The 16,702-nt window shown below is 45.6% G+C and overlaps 1 protein-coding gene across 10 annotated transcripts in view; it reads left to right on the forward strand.

Moving 5' to 3' along the window:
* LOC147618735 (Radical SAM superfamily protein) overlaps positions 1-16,702 on the forward strand; it is a 107,967-nt gene that overhangs the window by 23,380 nt on the left and 67,885 nt on the right. For all 10 annotated transcript variants that reach the window (XR_015261954.1, XR_015261953.1, XR_015261955.1 and 7 more), the window contains one exon: positions 2,888-2,998. Coding sequence is in view for 6 of the 10 variants with exons in the window: in XM_086773783.1 (XP_086629909.1) it covers positions 2,888-2,998 (111 nt within the window). In the remaining 4 variants the exon portion in view is untranslated. The remainder of the gene's footprint in view (positions 1-2,887; positions 2,999-16,702) is intronic.

The raw sequence follows: 16,702 nt of genomic DNA on the forward strand, positions 1-16,702 counted from the left end.
TGTGTCTGCTGCTGCGTCGGTCTCTGGGCATGCAGCTGTGGCTGTCTCCCTCTACGGTGCCCCTGTCCAGGCTGCCAATCAGAGGTCTCTGTGGGCTGAGCAGCTGTCCCGGAGGCAGCCTGCCGAGCCACATCTGTGGATGGGCCATCGGAGGTCTGCTGCTGCGGTGAAGGTCGGGGTCTCCTGCGAGGGCAGGCCTTGGCCAGGTGGCCGACCTGCCTGCATATAAAACACTGGTTCGGGAGCCTCGAAAACTCCACTCTCTGATCGATACATCCCCCCCTATCCTAGGTAACTGAATGACCTTCGGAAGGGAGGAGATGTCAGGAACCAAAACTCTGACCGAAGGAAGGCCAGCTGCTCTGGCCACCACTGAAGCTGCTGTGGGGCCAGTCTCAAGCACCGAGCCCACCAATGATCCTATCCTAGAAAGGAGCGGAAGGTACTCGCGGCGAAGTCCAGGAAAGCAAACTGTGACATGGAATAGGCGCTCTCCCTGCTCGGCTGCTGCTGGGTCGAAACCATGCTGCCAATGTCTGAAGAAGGCCTGAGCGCCGCTGATGTCAAGGGGACTCATGGCTAGGACCTGGGCCACGCTCTGGGCTGTCTCGAACTCAATCTGGTAGTGTCTGCGGCCCAGTAACTGAACGTCCAAGATCTTGCCCACATCTGCGAGAAGGCGGGCCTGGAGAAGATCCCGGATCTCCCCTCTGCTGGGGCGGGTGCCAACTATACGGTAGATGGTGGAATGTACTTGGAGGCGTTCCACCTCTGCGGCGAGGCTTGCTTCCTCTTTTGGCGAAAGAGAAAGCCTGATGGGGGTATCCTCAGGGGCGGGCGAGGGGGCTGCGGAAGAGTCCCTCTGAGGTGAGGCGGGAGGGGCCTCCATCAGAGTCTGAAGTTGAGTCGAGGGCGAAGCGGAGACGGAGGGTCCTGCAAGAACCAAGCTGCACGAAAACGGGGGGAAGCGCGGAGCGGGGAGGGAAAGACCGAAAGCGAGGGGCGGAGGACAGAGGAGAGAAAAGGGGGGGGGGGAGGCGGGGGGAAGCGGGGAGGGAGCGGGAGCGGGAGCGGGCAGTGGGAAGGGCGCGATAGGGGGCGAGAAGGGCGGGAAAGGGGGGGGGGCGAAAAGGGGAGGAGAAGGGCGCGAAAGGGGGGGGGGGTAGGCGGGTAGGCGGGCGAGAAGGGGGGGCGGGGGGTGCGAAAGGAAGAGGGGGTAGGCGGGCAGGGGCGGGACGCGGAGGGGGGGGGGCGCGAGCAGGCGGGGACGAAGAGAGGGCGAGGGCGAGGGCGAGGGCGCGGGCGAAGGCAGGCAGGCGGGGGGTGAAGACGAGGGCGAAGGTGGGCAGCAGGCTCGAGCAGGAAGGGGGGGGGGCGAGAGCTTCAGCGAGCTACAATTTCCTGTTTTTTCAAAAAAAAGAAAAAAAAGAAAAGAAAAAAAGGTCATCCCTATCCTTGTTCTCCCCGAGCTTCTTTTGTAGGTGCTCAATGTCAGTATCCTGCATTTTGCATACTTATCTCATGGTGGTCAGACATGTTTTGATCGCCGATCTTCTGTGAGCTCGCCCAAATCGAGCTGTATTTCCTCTCCTTCTCACCTCTAGTCCTTGTTGCCGGTGAGCTGTCCATGTTGGATTGAAGGGGTCCCCCTTGTAGTGCTGAATTTGCTCCTCAGCTGGTGGCCCCCATAGATGGCCAGCTGCAAGTGGGGAGGCAAGTAGCAGCAGGTAGGCATGTTGCTGCCTTGGGGGCTTGAGCAAGGGCGCGTCTATGAGACAAATCATTGTACAACTGTCAATGTCTTCTGGATGTCCAGAAAAAAAAGGACAAAATGAACATGAAATAAAGTATGAGAGAGAGAGAGAGAGAGAGAGAGAGAGAGAGAGAGAGAGAGATTAAGCGTCTATTAAAGACCCAATGGGCCTATGAGACCAAAGTGATACAATAATGTCCATGGCATATCTGATCATGGAATGGAAAATAAAACAGAAACAAAACATAAACATAGCTATCTCACTGGGGTGATACAAAAGTGTCCATGGAAACTCATCATGGACTACTAGGAACGTAGAAACATGAGAGTAGCATTAGCTCCCAGTAGATGGTATACCACTCTCCAAAATATCAAGCATGGGGCTAATGAGTATGGCCGAGATGTCTCCCTTAGCTATGTCACGTGGAAAGGTAGCTCGATGGCGGTAGAGCATGTCCTGGATTTGGAGTTGATGAGGGGATCGTGGCCGACAGCCGGGGGGCCGGGGGCGTTGGGCATGTTGGAGTGCGGAGGCCCGGTCCGAGGTAACTCCTTTGGAGCAGCTCGAGGTGGGTCCACAAGATCCACTGTATCGGTGTTCTCCACCTCTTGGGTCCGGAAGAAGCTGGTGATGGTTGGCTGGTGAGGGAGGGGGCGGGTGGGCTGGGGCCGAAGCTCTCTCAAGAAAGTGTCCTTGTGTTTGCGGAGCTCAAGCAGGAAGAGGCCTGGGCAACGTTGGTCTGGGAAGTCAATGATCTCGGAGAGTGGACAGCTAGGAAAAACTATCCAAATAATGGTGATATACCCGGTAGTCCTTTTAGTAAAGAGATGTCCTTTGAGCACATAGTTTCATAAAGAAGTGTGTTGCTGCTATGCTAATTTGGAAGGGTTCCTGAAATTCAATCCACAAGCTTACAGATAACATGTTGAACAATCTGTTGTTTTAGATTTTATTAAACATATTGCACACCTTCACTGCTGTCAACATAGAATATTATTGTGGGCTTGTGTTTGAATGATATTAGGCATTTTTAGTTTACTTCTATTAGTCATCTTGGACCTTGACCGCATAACTGCACTCAATTATATTTTTCTAAAATCATGGACTTACAGCTGGCCACATGCTTTTTGCAGAATGGTTTGGCTGCGGAGGCTGTTATTATTCGACATGATGCATCTGCGGGAAAACATGCCGGTGGTTCTCGCTCTGCAGCTTTTAGGGCAACCCTGTGTGTCTCGTCACAGGTTTGAAATGATTTTTCAACTGGTTCATGTATTCATTAATTGGCTGCTCTTTTATCTGTGATCAAAGTGCAAATTACGTGTGTGGGCAGGTGTGAACTTTCAACATCCACCTCTTCTAATTGGTCCTCAAAGTATGTGTGTGACTAATGACCTGTAGTGTGCCACCTTTTGTCTCGTCAAAATTAAAGTGCCATGGTTGACAAGCAAAAACCCTTCCCATGTTCCATTCACATGTGCATTCTCTATCCTCAAGGTTTTCTTTTTTGCACAAAGAAAGCCACAGTTTTACTGTCAGTGCCTGAGGGTCTAAACCTTGCCAGATGATATATCTTATCCTCTTGTCAGGGAGCATAGGAGTCTAACTTACTAAAGGATAAGAGCTCTAGTGTGCAGGTGTACCTACTATATTCAGCACAAGCAGGGGGGGCGCTCAGCTCCCTAAGCAATTGATATTGCATGAATGAGAAAATCACCAAAATATTTTCAGCTTTTATGCCATAATATAATTCAATCCCAAATGGTGACCGTGTGCTTTGTTGCAGCTTGCCTAGCCCACTGCCTAGCCTGGGTCATCCCTCCTGTCCTCCTTTGCTTGCTTTCTCTGCCCTGCGCTCATTCTGCACCAGTCCCTTTCCTTTTTCCCATTATCGCTTGATGTGTATAATCTCATACCCGACATCCCTTTGTTTATCGTGTATTTCCTCACCTTGCAATTCTTCTACTACATTGATACAATCTTTCTTTTTTTCTATTTAAACTATGCATAATGTTCTATTGAAGAAACAAACAATTATTGGTAGGTGAGAATGGCGATCAGGGTTTTGATGGTTTCTCACACCTAATTAACCCCAAAATCTTAGAATTGTTACAGAGTATAACTTGTGGTGCTTCTTAGGGAGTCTTTAGAAACAAACACTAACCACAAGGCAGGCCTAGAATTTGAAGGGCACCCCTATTTTTTCTTTTGAAGGGCTTTTTTTAAACTAGCTTTTCTTTATGAAGAGATTGGAAGGGCATATAACTAAATTTCTCAAAACCCTTCCTTTCTTTTGAAGGGTAATTGTGTTTTCACCCTTCTTGTGAAGGTTTTGACCCCTTTCGAAGGGTACTGCAACCTTCAAATTCTAGCGCTGCCACAAGGTATCAGTCATGTTTATTGAGCATAACAAAAAACTTTTCAAAACCATACCTTCTTCATAAAGATCAAGTATGTTGTCTTGCACCTCAAGCATCCTTGCCGTTGTGGTCTAGAACAGCTGCGTCCTAGTAGCCAAGCATCACAATCACAGTTTGATGGTACATCTACTTGGAAACTTAAACTTGTAGACTACTATCACTGATAGTCTGTTTGGGCGTGGCCATTAAAAAAACTTGTGTCAGAAAACTTAAAGCTTAGTAATTGTGACGGAACTCAGCAGTGCCATGACCACTTTCCTCACCCCCACTGGCAGATCGCTCTTTCTTCTTCTAGACAGTGCCTGGCTTCTACAGAGTGCGATCTTTGGATCACTAGAGCATGATTCACAAAGGTCAAGGCTGGCATGGCATGCCTTCATGCTTCTTTCGTGCACCAGTCAGAGGAGCTTCCATGGTTAGAGCTCAGGCAGTGGAGTTGGTGACCCTCTGTCAGACCCTCCATTGGGGGACTCTTCTACATCACCCCGAAACCCTCCGTTACTGCCACCACACAGGGATACCAACAATCAGAGGAATTTATTCTTGGGGAAATACAAGGTGCAAGTTACAGAATGCAGAATTGAAGTTTCATGGTTGGAACTTGGTCACATAAACACATGTTCATGCTGGCAGTTTTGCTGACGGAGTCATCAGTTGGTAATATAACTTCACTTTCAGTCAAGATTTCTAGTTCCAATGGTTATTTGTGGTGTGAGAGTGGCTTATTGTCCACTGCACAAACAAGGTACCTTGTCCCACAAAAGAATCTGGAACCATTATTGGATGGGAACAAATGCTAGGGGAACTCAAAGGGTCATGCCGTTACAAAAAACAATGTAGAAACTTGAGATGGTTTGGTGTGTCAAGCACAGGATCATATTTCTCTCTAGTTTGCAGGTAGTTTTTCCTCATAGTTTACTTTTTGTGTGAGGCTAACAGAAGATATGATTCGTGACAAATCTTGACGACTTGCCTCATCCTCCAAGGGTGGACGGACCAGCAGCAATAATTGCACATGCTCAAAATCTGCTTAGAGTGGCAAGAACGTCAACAGATTTTGTGGCCGTAAGAGGAACATCTTATCTCCAAAAAATGTCATCTCAACACTAGAAAACTGTTTTAGATAGGAGACTTGAAGAGGGACATGATTGAGGTATGCATGATCTGGTGAAGTGTTTGAAGTTGACACTCTGGCATCTTGTTTGAGGATAAGGAGGGGGGATTGTCACATGCATCAGGCCTCGAATGCCTCTGCCAGCCCTAGATCAGCCTAGGCAGGCACCAAAGGGATGCACCAAGGGTTGGACACCCTTAAGGCTCAATTCAATGAAGAAAATCATTTGTTTACTGCTTTTGGCATGGCAGGGGGGGTGTTCGCCATTGGGACCTACTGCGACGAGTAGGTCCCAAATGTGCTCTGTTACAATTTTTCACAAATGCTTTGTTACCTCAGGAAACATGTCTTGTGCCTATGAGGATTACCACTTGCAAGATTACAGGCTGCGTACAAGTGGGAAAAGGGAGATGGAGACTGTCAATCAAGGATGGCTGGCAACTTTTGGATTCCACCAGGTTTTTGCGACAAACGAGTTTATATATAACAATGATAGTAATGTTTGAACCAAAGACTTCTAATTGGGCACTGTCACTTGCGCAAAGTGCCGAGTTGAAGTACAACAACGGAAAACTGAAGACCTCGCTAGCTCAAAGTAGCCAAGGCGGCCACTGCCTCTGGCAAGGGCGAGAACTAGACCCAGTCAGGGATCCCGGGAGCCTCTAGCTCTAAGAACTCGAACAATGAACCTCGCCTTACCTAGACCAGAAGGCTGTGGTCGGCAAGAGAGGTGGTAAGCTCAGTCTTGTAGAGCATGAACAATACGAGGGGTAGCGGTGTTTCTTTTGTCATACAAAAGGATACACTTCTAAGGTTTGCCCTAAGAAGGCCTTGCCAGCTTTTGTGATGAGCCAGTCTCGCACACCGACCCTCAAGGTTGTTGCTAGTTCTCTGACTCCCACTCCTACGGTTGATGCCATTGTTAGTTAGTAGCTTGAAGATAAGCAGAAGGAAAACCATGACCAGGAGTATGAGCGAAACAAATTGCTTAAGACATTTGGCTACATAGGTGGCCAAAGAGTTGTCGTCTTGTTTGACAGTGGTAGTATAGTGGATGTGGTCATGAAAAAAGCCGTTGAGCAAGCCCGTTTTTCGTTCACCTCGGTAGATAAGAAAGTGGAGAGATTTAGTACGGGCATGAAAACGAGCATCAAGTTTAAAGCTCGCCATGCTAAATTAGTCATTCAGAGCACATAATTTGTGCGTGATTTCATGGTTGCCCTTGTTATAGCTGCAAACATAATCTTAGGGATCTAGTGGTTTCACAAGTTCACCCTAGACTTTGATTCGGACCAGCACACCTTTCCAATTACCCGAAATGTGGTTGCAGGCAAAGAATGCAAGAAGAGCTCAAGCACGGCGGTTCAAGTCGGCCTTTTTTCTGATCAGCCTCATGGCTATACAACCCAAACCATTATTTTCTCAGAAGTTGAGCTTGCGACCCTTTTTGCCGAAATTGAAAAAGACACAAAGATGACTGAAACCAGATAGGAAACCGGAACAATGTACAGATACTTCAGATGCCAAGCAAAGATATGAAAACATAGTGGAAATAACCATAAACAATGCTAAAGTGAACACAACACTGAGCCGGAACGGCTGGTCCCCCGTAGGAACTGCTTTATTCCGATGAATAAAAGGGTTACAACCAAACCAAGATGCGGGTGCAATGCTGCATTGGATTTTACACAGGCTTCGTCAACAAACACTTGCACAGGAATCAAAGCACAAACTGCACCAAGAACCAATATGAATCAACAGCCCGGTGTGGTGTCAAACCCAACGTCGAACTTTGTGTCAAAACAGCCTGAAAAAGACTCTCAAACAGTCCCAAAAAGCTCTCAAAAACAGTCCCTAATACCTCAAACCCAACCCTTGAACGGCCCAGCTGCTGTACCACTCTACAACCTGAGCAAAAAGGGAGAGAAGAATCCGCCCGACCACCGTACCACTGTATGGTCTGCACTTCAGGAACAAGAGAGAGAGAGAGAGAGAGAGAGAGAGAGAGAGAGAGAGTGCCAAACTACTGCCTGCCAGTTGCTTGGAAGAGGGAGAAGGTGGCTGTCCATGCTGTACCGCGCTGTTGTACTTGCTGTATAGCGCTGATGTACCTGTTGTATGGCGCAAGAGAGAGAAGGTGAGTTGGTTGGCCTGCTGTCCACAGTACGACCAGCGCAAGAGGAGGAGGGAGCTGCTCGCAACTGTACCTGCTGTATGACCAGATCATAGGAGAGGATCTGCTGCTTACGGCTAGTCCATTAGGAGAGAGAAACAACTTAGGTCGGCATGTAGAGAGAGAAAGCGCCTATAGTATGGTGAAGAGGGATGCACCTCCTGATAAAACAACCCAAACCTGCTTTAATAGAGTCAACTAGCTCTATTTTTGAAGTGCTTTTCCACTTTTTGGCTAAAAGTGGTTAAACCAGACCAAAATATCAAGCTTTATACTTTTCCTTGGCTTGTACTCCAAGTTTTGGCCCAAAAATATCAACTTTATACTTTTCCTTGGCTTGTACTCAAGTTTTGGCCCAAAAATATCAACTTTATGCTTTTCTTGGCTTAATGCCCAAGTTTCATCTAGGCGCCTCCTTTTGTCCATCAATCCAAGCCCAAAATTAATAATATGTCCAGCCCATCATTAATGATATGTGAACACACGGACTTATAAATGTTATAAGTCACTTTGATGAATAAAATCCCATGCTACTCATGCTGTATGGCCATCTTTAAGGCCAAACCATGCTAGTATAATGCTGTAGCTTTCTTCTGTGGGAAATCCCCGTTCACACCTTGGTTCCAGACAGTGTGTGAAACACTGTTCAAGACTAGTGAGAGGACCAAATTGGTGACAACGACCCTCATTGCCAAAGTGTTTGGGTCTCATCCCTCCCATCTCTAGGTCTGTGGCGTTGCCCTCCGACCTTACTCTGCACTTCAAGGATGTCAGATTACTTGGGAGAGGCTTGTTCCAAGTCGACTTTGATGATGAGGATTCGAGGGCAGCCCGTTCTCTCTGGGCCCGAGGAAGCGTTCTTCCAACCTTATTCCAGCTACTTCGATCTCGTGGTAGAAGATTGGAACAATGTCCCCATCACTCTCAGATTCCCAGGTCTTCCTCGTGCATATTGGCCTATGCTGGAGGCCATCGAGTCATCGTTTGGACAAGTCCTTCAGGTGCCGCCCTACCCTACCTTACCGACTTCATCAGCACAGGTGGTCACTGGCTCGACGGATGCTGTCCCCAGCTCGCTGGTTGTGATGAGCCTCTTGATGATTTTGTGTTGCTTTCGGGACCTAATGGTTCTCTGAAGCAACGTATGGAGGTTGCTGGTAAACTTGACCAGTGCCGGGTTTGTCACCAGCAAGGGCACTTTGCTCGGGATTGCCCTAGAGCTAGAGGCCATAAGAGGTAGTGCAGACACGCCGCCTCCTCGACACAGCCTATGGCCCCAGGCCCCATCCAATGGTCCGTCAGGTGTGGCGGATTGTGTCACGTGCCCATCCTCCGCATGGGGGCGCTGGGACCCCTCCCTCAGGTCATACACAACAGGATGGTGATGCTTTGGATCATAGTGGTGAGACCGCTGGATCATCTGTGCAGAAGAGCGTCAGGCGAGGATAACTTTGTTGAGTCCTCCCTGCTTGGGCAGGGCAGTTTGTAGGATGTACAAGGCTTGAAAGATTATGGAGATAAACAACAAAATGCACAACAAGATGTATCAGGTCACGGTGCCTTGCATGGCAATTATGTATCTTGCACTTATGCAGACACTGTGTGCAGAGTCTTGGACATTGAAATGATAGTGGACTTTGTCCCAAAGATTACCCCTCCTTCAGCATTATGAGAGGAGGGCTCCGACCCCGGCCCAACGTTTGCTTTGGTCACAGGTCAAAACACCATCTTGTCCATGAGGATTGCCCCATGGAATGTGCAGGGCCTAGGGGGGCTTGTCTTGGGACAGATTCAATATGGTTGAGCTGCCTTCCGATAAAAAGGGTGGCCATGAGGGCATAATTCACCCCTTGGAGCGTGCCTCATGGGAGAGATTTACACTTTTCTTATATGGCAGGGATTGTTGGACAGAGGATGACTTCCAGAGGAGGCCTAATTTTCTCGCACCATCGCTATTATGCATGGAACCACCAAATCAGATCACTGCCCAGTTGTTCTTTGTCTTAGGGAGCGTGGGACTTAGAATGCCTCCCCTTGTGTTGGCATCCCTGATTCTCTTTATTTGGATGCAGAGACCTCACTTGTGATCAAAGAGATTTGGAGGTCATGTGATGATCCTGACCCTCATCACAGGGTTACCATGGCTCTAGAAAGGACTAGCCAGCACTATCAGTCTGTTGTGTTGGCCAAGAAACACGAGATCTTGGAAAAGAAGAGAGCTATCAGACGGAGCATTGCAGGGCTTCAGAGGGAACATGAGAAGCATCCTCATTCTCCTTGGATTTCAGATCTTTTATCTACAGTGAGAGCTGGTGGTCTTGGATAGGCGTTTTGAGTTCTCGTTTCATGCTACTGAGACATTTTGGGTACAGATGGGTGGCAGATGCAACACACAATTCTTCTCCTTGCATAGACCTACCCATACTAGCAGGGAATCTGTCAGGTGTGTTGTAGGACTTGGCGGGAGTGATTCAGACTGAAGCGAATACGGTGAGGAGTATTGCCTCAGAATTTTATCGGATTTTGTTGTCTGCAGAGGCACCCTCTCCGCACAGGGATGTTGCACAACATAAAGTTTGGGAGTGCATGCCCAAACTCATTGCAGATGATATGTGTTCCTCTCTGGATGCTCCTGTCTTGACGGATGAGTTGAGGCTGGCTTTGCCGGCTCTCCCAAAAGGAAAATGCCCTAGGGATGATGGTCTCTCCCCATCTTTCTTTATTCAGTTTTGGGATCACTCTTGCCTTGCAGGAGATGTGGTGTACAGGTATGATGCCAACCCATCTTACGGAGGGAGGGCCTTATCCACCTTATCCCAAAAGGTGGGGATAAGACCAACCGTAGGCAATGGAGGCCAATTACGTTATTAGGTTCTGCATATAGAATCCTAGCTAAGGCTCTGAGCATGAGGCTGCAACCGGGCCTCCAAAGGATCATTCATGACACACATAATGGTTTTCTCCAAGGAAGGAGTATTTTTGATAATATTTTTTCATTTTGGGAAGCTGATCCTTCTATTGGATTCTGAAAAGAGCATACTATAGAGTGGATTGGGGTTTTTTGGAAGGTAGAATGGCACATATGGGATTCTCCGAGGATTGGATCGGAGGGGTCTCTTGCCTTCATAGGGAGGTCCATAGCATGGTTTTGGCCTGTGGGGGACAGAGTGAGCGCTTTCAGATTTCTCGCTCGGTGTGGCAGGGTTGTCCCCTTGCTCCCCCACTTTTTCTCATTGTGGTAGAGGCCATGAGCAGATTTCTTTGGGCTACCCCAAGGTCACGGGTCTTAGATTTGCCTTTATGCACAGAGGATGAGCTTGTGGATTCAGAGTTAGCAAATGACACGCGATGTTTCTGGAGGCCTCACATGCTTGTCTTTGTGCTCTTCGGACAGCCTTGGATATGTTTTGTTTGGCTGCAGGTGCCAACATTAATTGGCAGAAGTCTGTCGGATTTTGGGTCAGTGACTCCCCACAAATAGATTGGGGCTTAGATGTGGGGTTTACTTGGATTGAGAGAGGATGTACTGCCAGGTACCTTGACTGTCAGGTCGGCATTGACATTTCCCTAGCACAATAGTTTGCACCTTTACTCATGAGCATTAAGAGCAAACTTCAGCATTGGAGCAGCATAAAGCTTGATCTGGCATCCAGAGTGTTGGTGGTTAACCAAATGCTGCTGGCCACGGCTTAGTTTATCACCTGGTGTTGGGTTTTTCATAGAGGATGCATTTGCCAACTTCGCTGCCTCATAAGGAACTTTTTGTGGTGAGGGTTGGATGGCTGTCCACACACCTGGGCTAGAGTTGCCTGGGAAACCATTACCAGACCTAAGCATAAGGGGGGATTGAATATCATTGACCTAGAGGTGTAGTGTAAGGCGTTGCTTTGCAAGTTGATTGTCCGAGGATTTCTTCCTAGCACTGAGCCTTGGAAGGACTTTCTCATGCAATAGGTTATGAGATGCACTCTAGTCAGGGGTGGCGACTTGCTCTACAGCTCACGGTTCATCTTTTCTGAGGTGTCCCCCCCCCTCCCCCCCTCTCTCTCCCTTGGTTAGGTCCCTTCTTCGGGGCTAGGAGTGCATGAGAAGTTTTCTAGTTCATACACCTCCTCGATCAGCTAAGGAGGCTTCAGGGCGGCCCATTTTGTGTAACTCGCGGCGGTGCCCGGGGGACTAGGGCCTTTGACACACTTGTTGATACCATCAATGCATATTAAAACATTTAAACATGGCCACAGCCTTAACACATATCCATCATCACTTTGCATAAAACATAAAGCTGGACAAAACATCCACAAATGCTGAAAATGGAGCTTGCACGTGTGACACCGCATAGAGGCCGGAATGGGCCGACCCCCCCCTTGGAGTATTTTATTACCCAAGGAGAATAATATCATGTACAAGCTTTGAGCGCCTTACTCTCCCCACGGGAGATGCCGGATTATCCATATACAAATGTCATAACACAGCCCAACACGAGGCTACCAAGCCGGAACATAGGCTGTAGAAATGCCGAGCCAACAATATAATCTATATACCTGCGTGTGGATACTGATTCTTCCCCAGAAACCACGGGTCTTCATGCAATAGAGCTGGTACAGCAAGTACAACTCTCCATTCAGCCGGTACAGCAGGTACAATGGCTGGTCCAGCCGGTACAGTGGTACAATAGGTACGGTGGTTGGTACAATAGTTACAAATGCTGGTACAGCAAGGTTAGAAGCTGGTATAGTCGGTACATGGGTGATACAGCAAGTACAACAAGTACAAGGACTGGTACAGCCAGTACAATGGTTGGTACAACAGGTACAAAGATTGGTACAACAAGTACAATGGCTAGAAATCATAATAAATGATTAAATACCCTTGCCTTCAGTATTTCTTCACGATGGAAGCCTCCAAAACAGTCCCTAACAGTCGGTATTCTTCATGGGCAGCCTTCAAGAGAGAGAGAAAGAGAGTAGCCATCATTAGGGCAGCCTGTAACGGTGGTAGAGGCTAGTGTGCAGCAAGAGAGCCTCGATTAATGAAGAGAGAGGGCTCCAATTTATAGATTTGGGCCTCCCATGAGCTAAAATGGCAAGAGAAGGCTACAATGACAAGTGGAGAGCCACACAATAGCTGAAGTGACAAGTGTGAGGCCACTTGTCTCACTTTGATCCACTTTATAACAAGTGTCAGGCCACTTGTCTCACTTTGGTCCACTTTCTTGCCACATCTCCCAATCTAAGAGATGGGTCCTTCCATAATCTTTACCTCTAAAAATATCCCAACTGGTAGACATTCTGTCATAGGCACTTTGCCAACTCTTGGTATTTGCTCAATTCCAAATGTAATGACGCGAACAGAATTTCCATCGGAGTCGGGCCAAAAATAGCGACTCTCCTAAATTTTAGGAGTGTGGTCCTTTGTATTCTAGGATAATCCCCCATTTCCAAAGCTTGTACTTTCCAAATATTTAGACATCTTGGAGTCCACCAGACCCCTTTCATACGGGGAAATGTCCAGGCTGGTGACATCCTCCCTAGCTTCTTAAAAGTTGTCCGCAACTTTAATCTTCAAGCCATATATTCATGATATAATCATGTCCCATGAAGTGGGCGAGACGAGACAGTCTCAAAAATCCAATATATCTGAAGAATCCATGTCCCAAAGGAATGGGTGAGACTAAATAAGTCTCCATAATAGCAATATCATGTCCCAAAATAAATGGGCGAGACAAATCAGTCCCATAAGTCCAGATATCATAATCCATGTCCCAAGTAAATGGGTGAGACAAAATAAGTCTCCTGCTAGCAAGGCATCGGTCCACATGACCCTTGGCATAGACATAAGTCCTGTGCCAACCAGGCGTCATGTTCACTTTACCACTTGCACTCCGTGTTGGTACTCTGACCACACACCTTGGATGAGAGGTGGGCTCAAGTACCAAGATAAAACAATCACTCGTAGGCATAGATAGCGTGGTGTTCCATAAGCATTTCTGCTACACATAGTTTATAGGCATTTTGGCCACCAACTCACACTACCCTCTCAAGTGCCCATGTTCCCTTCCATCTGCTCTCTATTGTTCCATCCACACATGGTAGAAACAATCTTTAAGAGAGCACGTAGGACAAGAGAACACTACACACGGCATGTTGTGCTCGACACTACCCTGTGAAATGCCCATGTTCCCTTCCATCTGCTCTCTATTGTTTCACCCACACATGGTAGAAACAATCTTCAAGAGAGCACGTAGGACAAGAGAACACTACACAGGATATGTGAACCATGAGTTTCATAAGTCCAATGCATCCCAAATAAAGGGAGCTATAAAGAATAATCTATCCTAGTAAAAGGGAGTCATAAACATAATCCATAAACCTGAGGATGGATCCAAAACCCTAGAAAAGAAGTCCAGGAATCCATAGACCTGTATAACATAACTCTTAGCACATACTCTGTGCTAACCACACACCTTGGAGTAGAGGTGGACTTTATCCATAAAAGCATCATATCCATGAGATATCCAAAAATTTCTTCTCTATAAACTCGGACACATTCGTCCATAGAAATTACTTGTGAAACCCAATATCTATATAAATCTCGTCCAAGAAAGAAATCTCCATAGATATAATCCATCCCAATAAAGGGAGCCATAAACAATGTTTCCCTGTCACCATCTCAAGGCAAACAACACCACCCTTCTTCTTGCATGGCTATGCAAGGTTTAGTGAACATCAAAAACACTTCATAGTAAATAGCAAAAGCACCAACTTTGCAAACTCAAAGTATACTTAGCTTTTCTTTGCCAGGTTGGTCATGAAGCCAAAAGAAATATCTCGTCACCATATCCTTAAGATATCCTGAGATATATCTCCATATAGCTTGCCTGTAAGCTTGATAATATAATCCACAATATTCATATGGAAAGAGTGCTAAATGTGTGCACATAAAGCCAACTCCATACTTCCAAGATAAATTTTGTGAATTCATAAATCCTTAGATCAACAAGCTGTCTACTGCTCATGCTCTTGCTTCATAAGCTATGAAGCGGCTGGCCATGCTTAACAGCAATAATGGTAAGTGTGGTCCCCACTTGAGATCTTTTCTCTTTCTTATTGATAGAAGGAAGCCTCCGCTTCCAAGAAAGCCTATGCTCTGATACCAATGTAACTCGCGGCGGTGCCCGGGGGACTAGGGTCTTTGACACACTTGTTGATACCATCAATGCATATTAAAACATTTAAACATTTAAACAAGCCACAGCCTTAACACTGTAAGATTCCTCTCCCAGCCCTTCAAGATGTCCAGTTTCTCTCCCTGTAATCAATCCCCTTTTCAGAATAATAACAGATCTTGTTTCTATCTGTTTTGGCCTAGAGAGAAAATATTCTAGAGAGGTAATTCAGTTTCTAGATATCTTTGGATGGAAAAATATCCCTTCTTATTAAAATGGTTTCCCCTGAAACAGAAATTCAAAAAGAACTTTCCAGTGTGTAATTGGAAAAAATTGAAAATAGCTAAAAAGAACCTTAGCCTGAGGGTCCAGATTTTCTGAAAATTTTGGATTAAGGTTTCTATGGACCAATAAGATTAAGGGAGGAGATAAATTGAAGAATAAAAGAAAATCTCTCAAAAATGAGTAAATACTCACATAAGATGAAGAGTTGACTAAGGACAAGGTTTATTAGTTAAAAAAGAAAAGATATTCAGAGTAAATGATTCATTTTTGACACCTCAATGTGGGAAATTTTCCTCATGAAGGAGGCGCCTATTTCACATGTGTGGATGAGTTTTAAACTTACAAATAATGAGATATTTTCATCTCTCTTCTCTTCTGTTTCAACTAGATCCAAAAAGTAAGCTAAACTGACCTAAAAATGGATCCATAAAGTGACCAAACTGATGTGGAAAATTTTAGAATCAGTTTGCTTGGTTAGAGGCTCACTTTTTCTTATAAATAGAAGCCTCCCCCCTTATAAAAGGTTAATAGTGTTTATGTACTGTTACTTTACTTCTTAAATTCTATGTTTAAACGAATGTGATGAGAATAGATGTGATAAGATGTGATGAGAATCAGATAGATGTGAATGAATGGATGGATGGATGTGATATGAATAGAAGTGATGAGAATGTGATGTGGATAGATGTGATGAGATGTGATGTGAATCAGATAGATGGGAATGAATGGATGGATGGATGTGATGTAAATAGAGATGATGAGAATGTGAGGTAGATAGATGTGATGAGATGCGATGTGAATCAAAGAAATGTGAATGAATGGATGCGATGTGATGTCATGTGAATCGGAACGAAATGAATGATATGGGATGTGAGTGAATGTATGTGATGATAATGAATGTGAATGTGTAGGTGAAGAATGGATGTGAATGAGTATATGAAAGAATTAATGTGGATGTATGTGAAAGAACAGATATAGATGTGTATGTGAAAGAATGTGATGTGATATGAATATATATGTGGATGTGAAGTGATAGATGTGTATGTGAAAGAATGTGATGTGATGTGATATGAATATATATGTGGATGTGAAGTGATAGATATGAATGTATGGATAGATATGAGTAGTCGTACATGTGAACGATTGGATGGATGAATGAGATATGATGTGGATAGAAGTGATGTGATATAATGGTGATTAGAATGAATGTGATGGATATGAATGAATGTCAATGTGATGGATATGAATGAATGTGATGTGATGGGATGTGAATGAATGAGATGTGAGGTAAAATGAATGGATGAGTTGTGAGTGAATGTGATGTGGTCTGAATGGATGAGATGTGAATGAATGTGATGTGATGAGATGTGGATATGGGTAGATGCGAGTGGATGAGATCTGATGAGGATAAATTGAGGAAAGATGTGATGAGATGAAAATGATGTGATTGGATGAGAATAGGAATACTTGTGAAATGGTTGTGGAATTAAATAATGTGGTTGATGTGGAACAATGTGAAAAGACGAGATTTTGTTATAGAAACTGTTTTTATGACCTCAAGCCAAAGGAATGCTTACAAACTCTATGTAAACTTAATTCTTACTTATTGTGAATTTTGAATCTATGGTTTTCTTAATTTTATGCTTTGAAAATGTTTGAATTATGATCTGATGCTATGCCTTGATGGAAAGGCCACTCTCTTCTCTTTTTTACAATTCAGTCCTTTTTAATCCTAGAAAGTTTAATTAAATGACTGATTAAACTCTTTTCATTGTTTACTCTCTTAATGTT

Source organism: Cibotium barometz, chromosome 34 (assembly GCF_041138505.1).
Source record: "Cibotium barometz isolate CiBa-2024 chromosome 34, ASM4113850v1, whole genome shotgun sequence".
Taxonomy (NCBI): domain Eukaryota; kingdom Viridiplantae; phylum Streptophyta; class Polypodiopsida; order Cyatheales; family Cibotiaceae; genus Cibotium; species Cibotium barometz.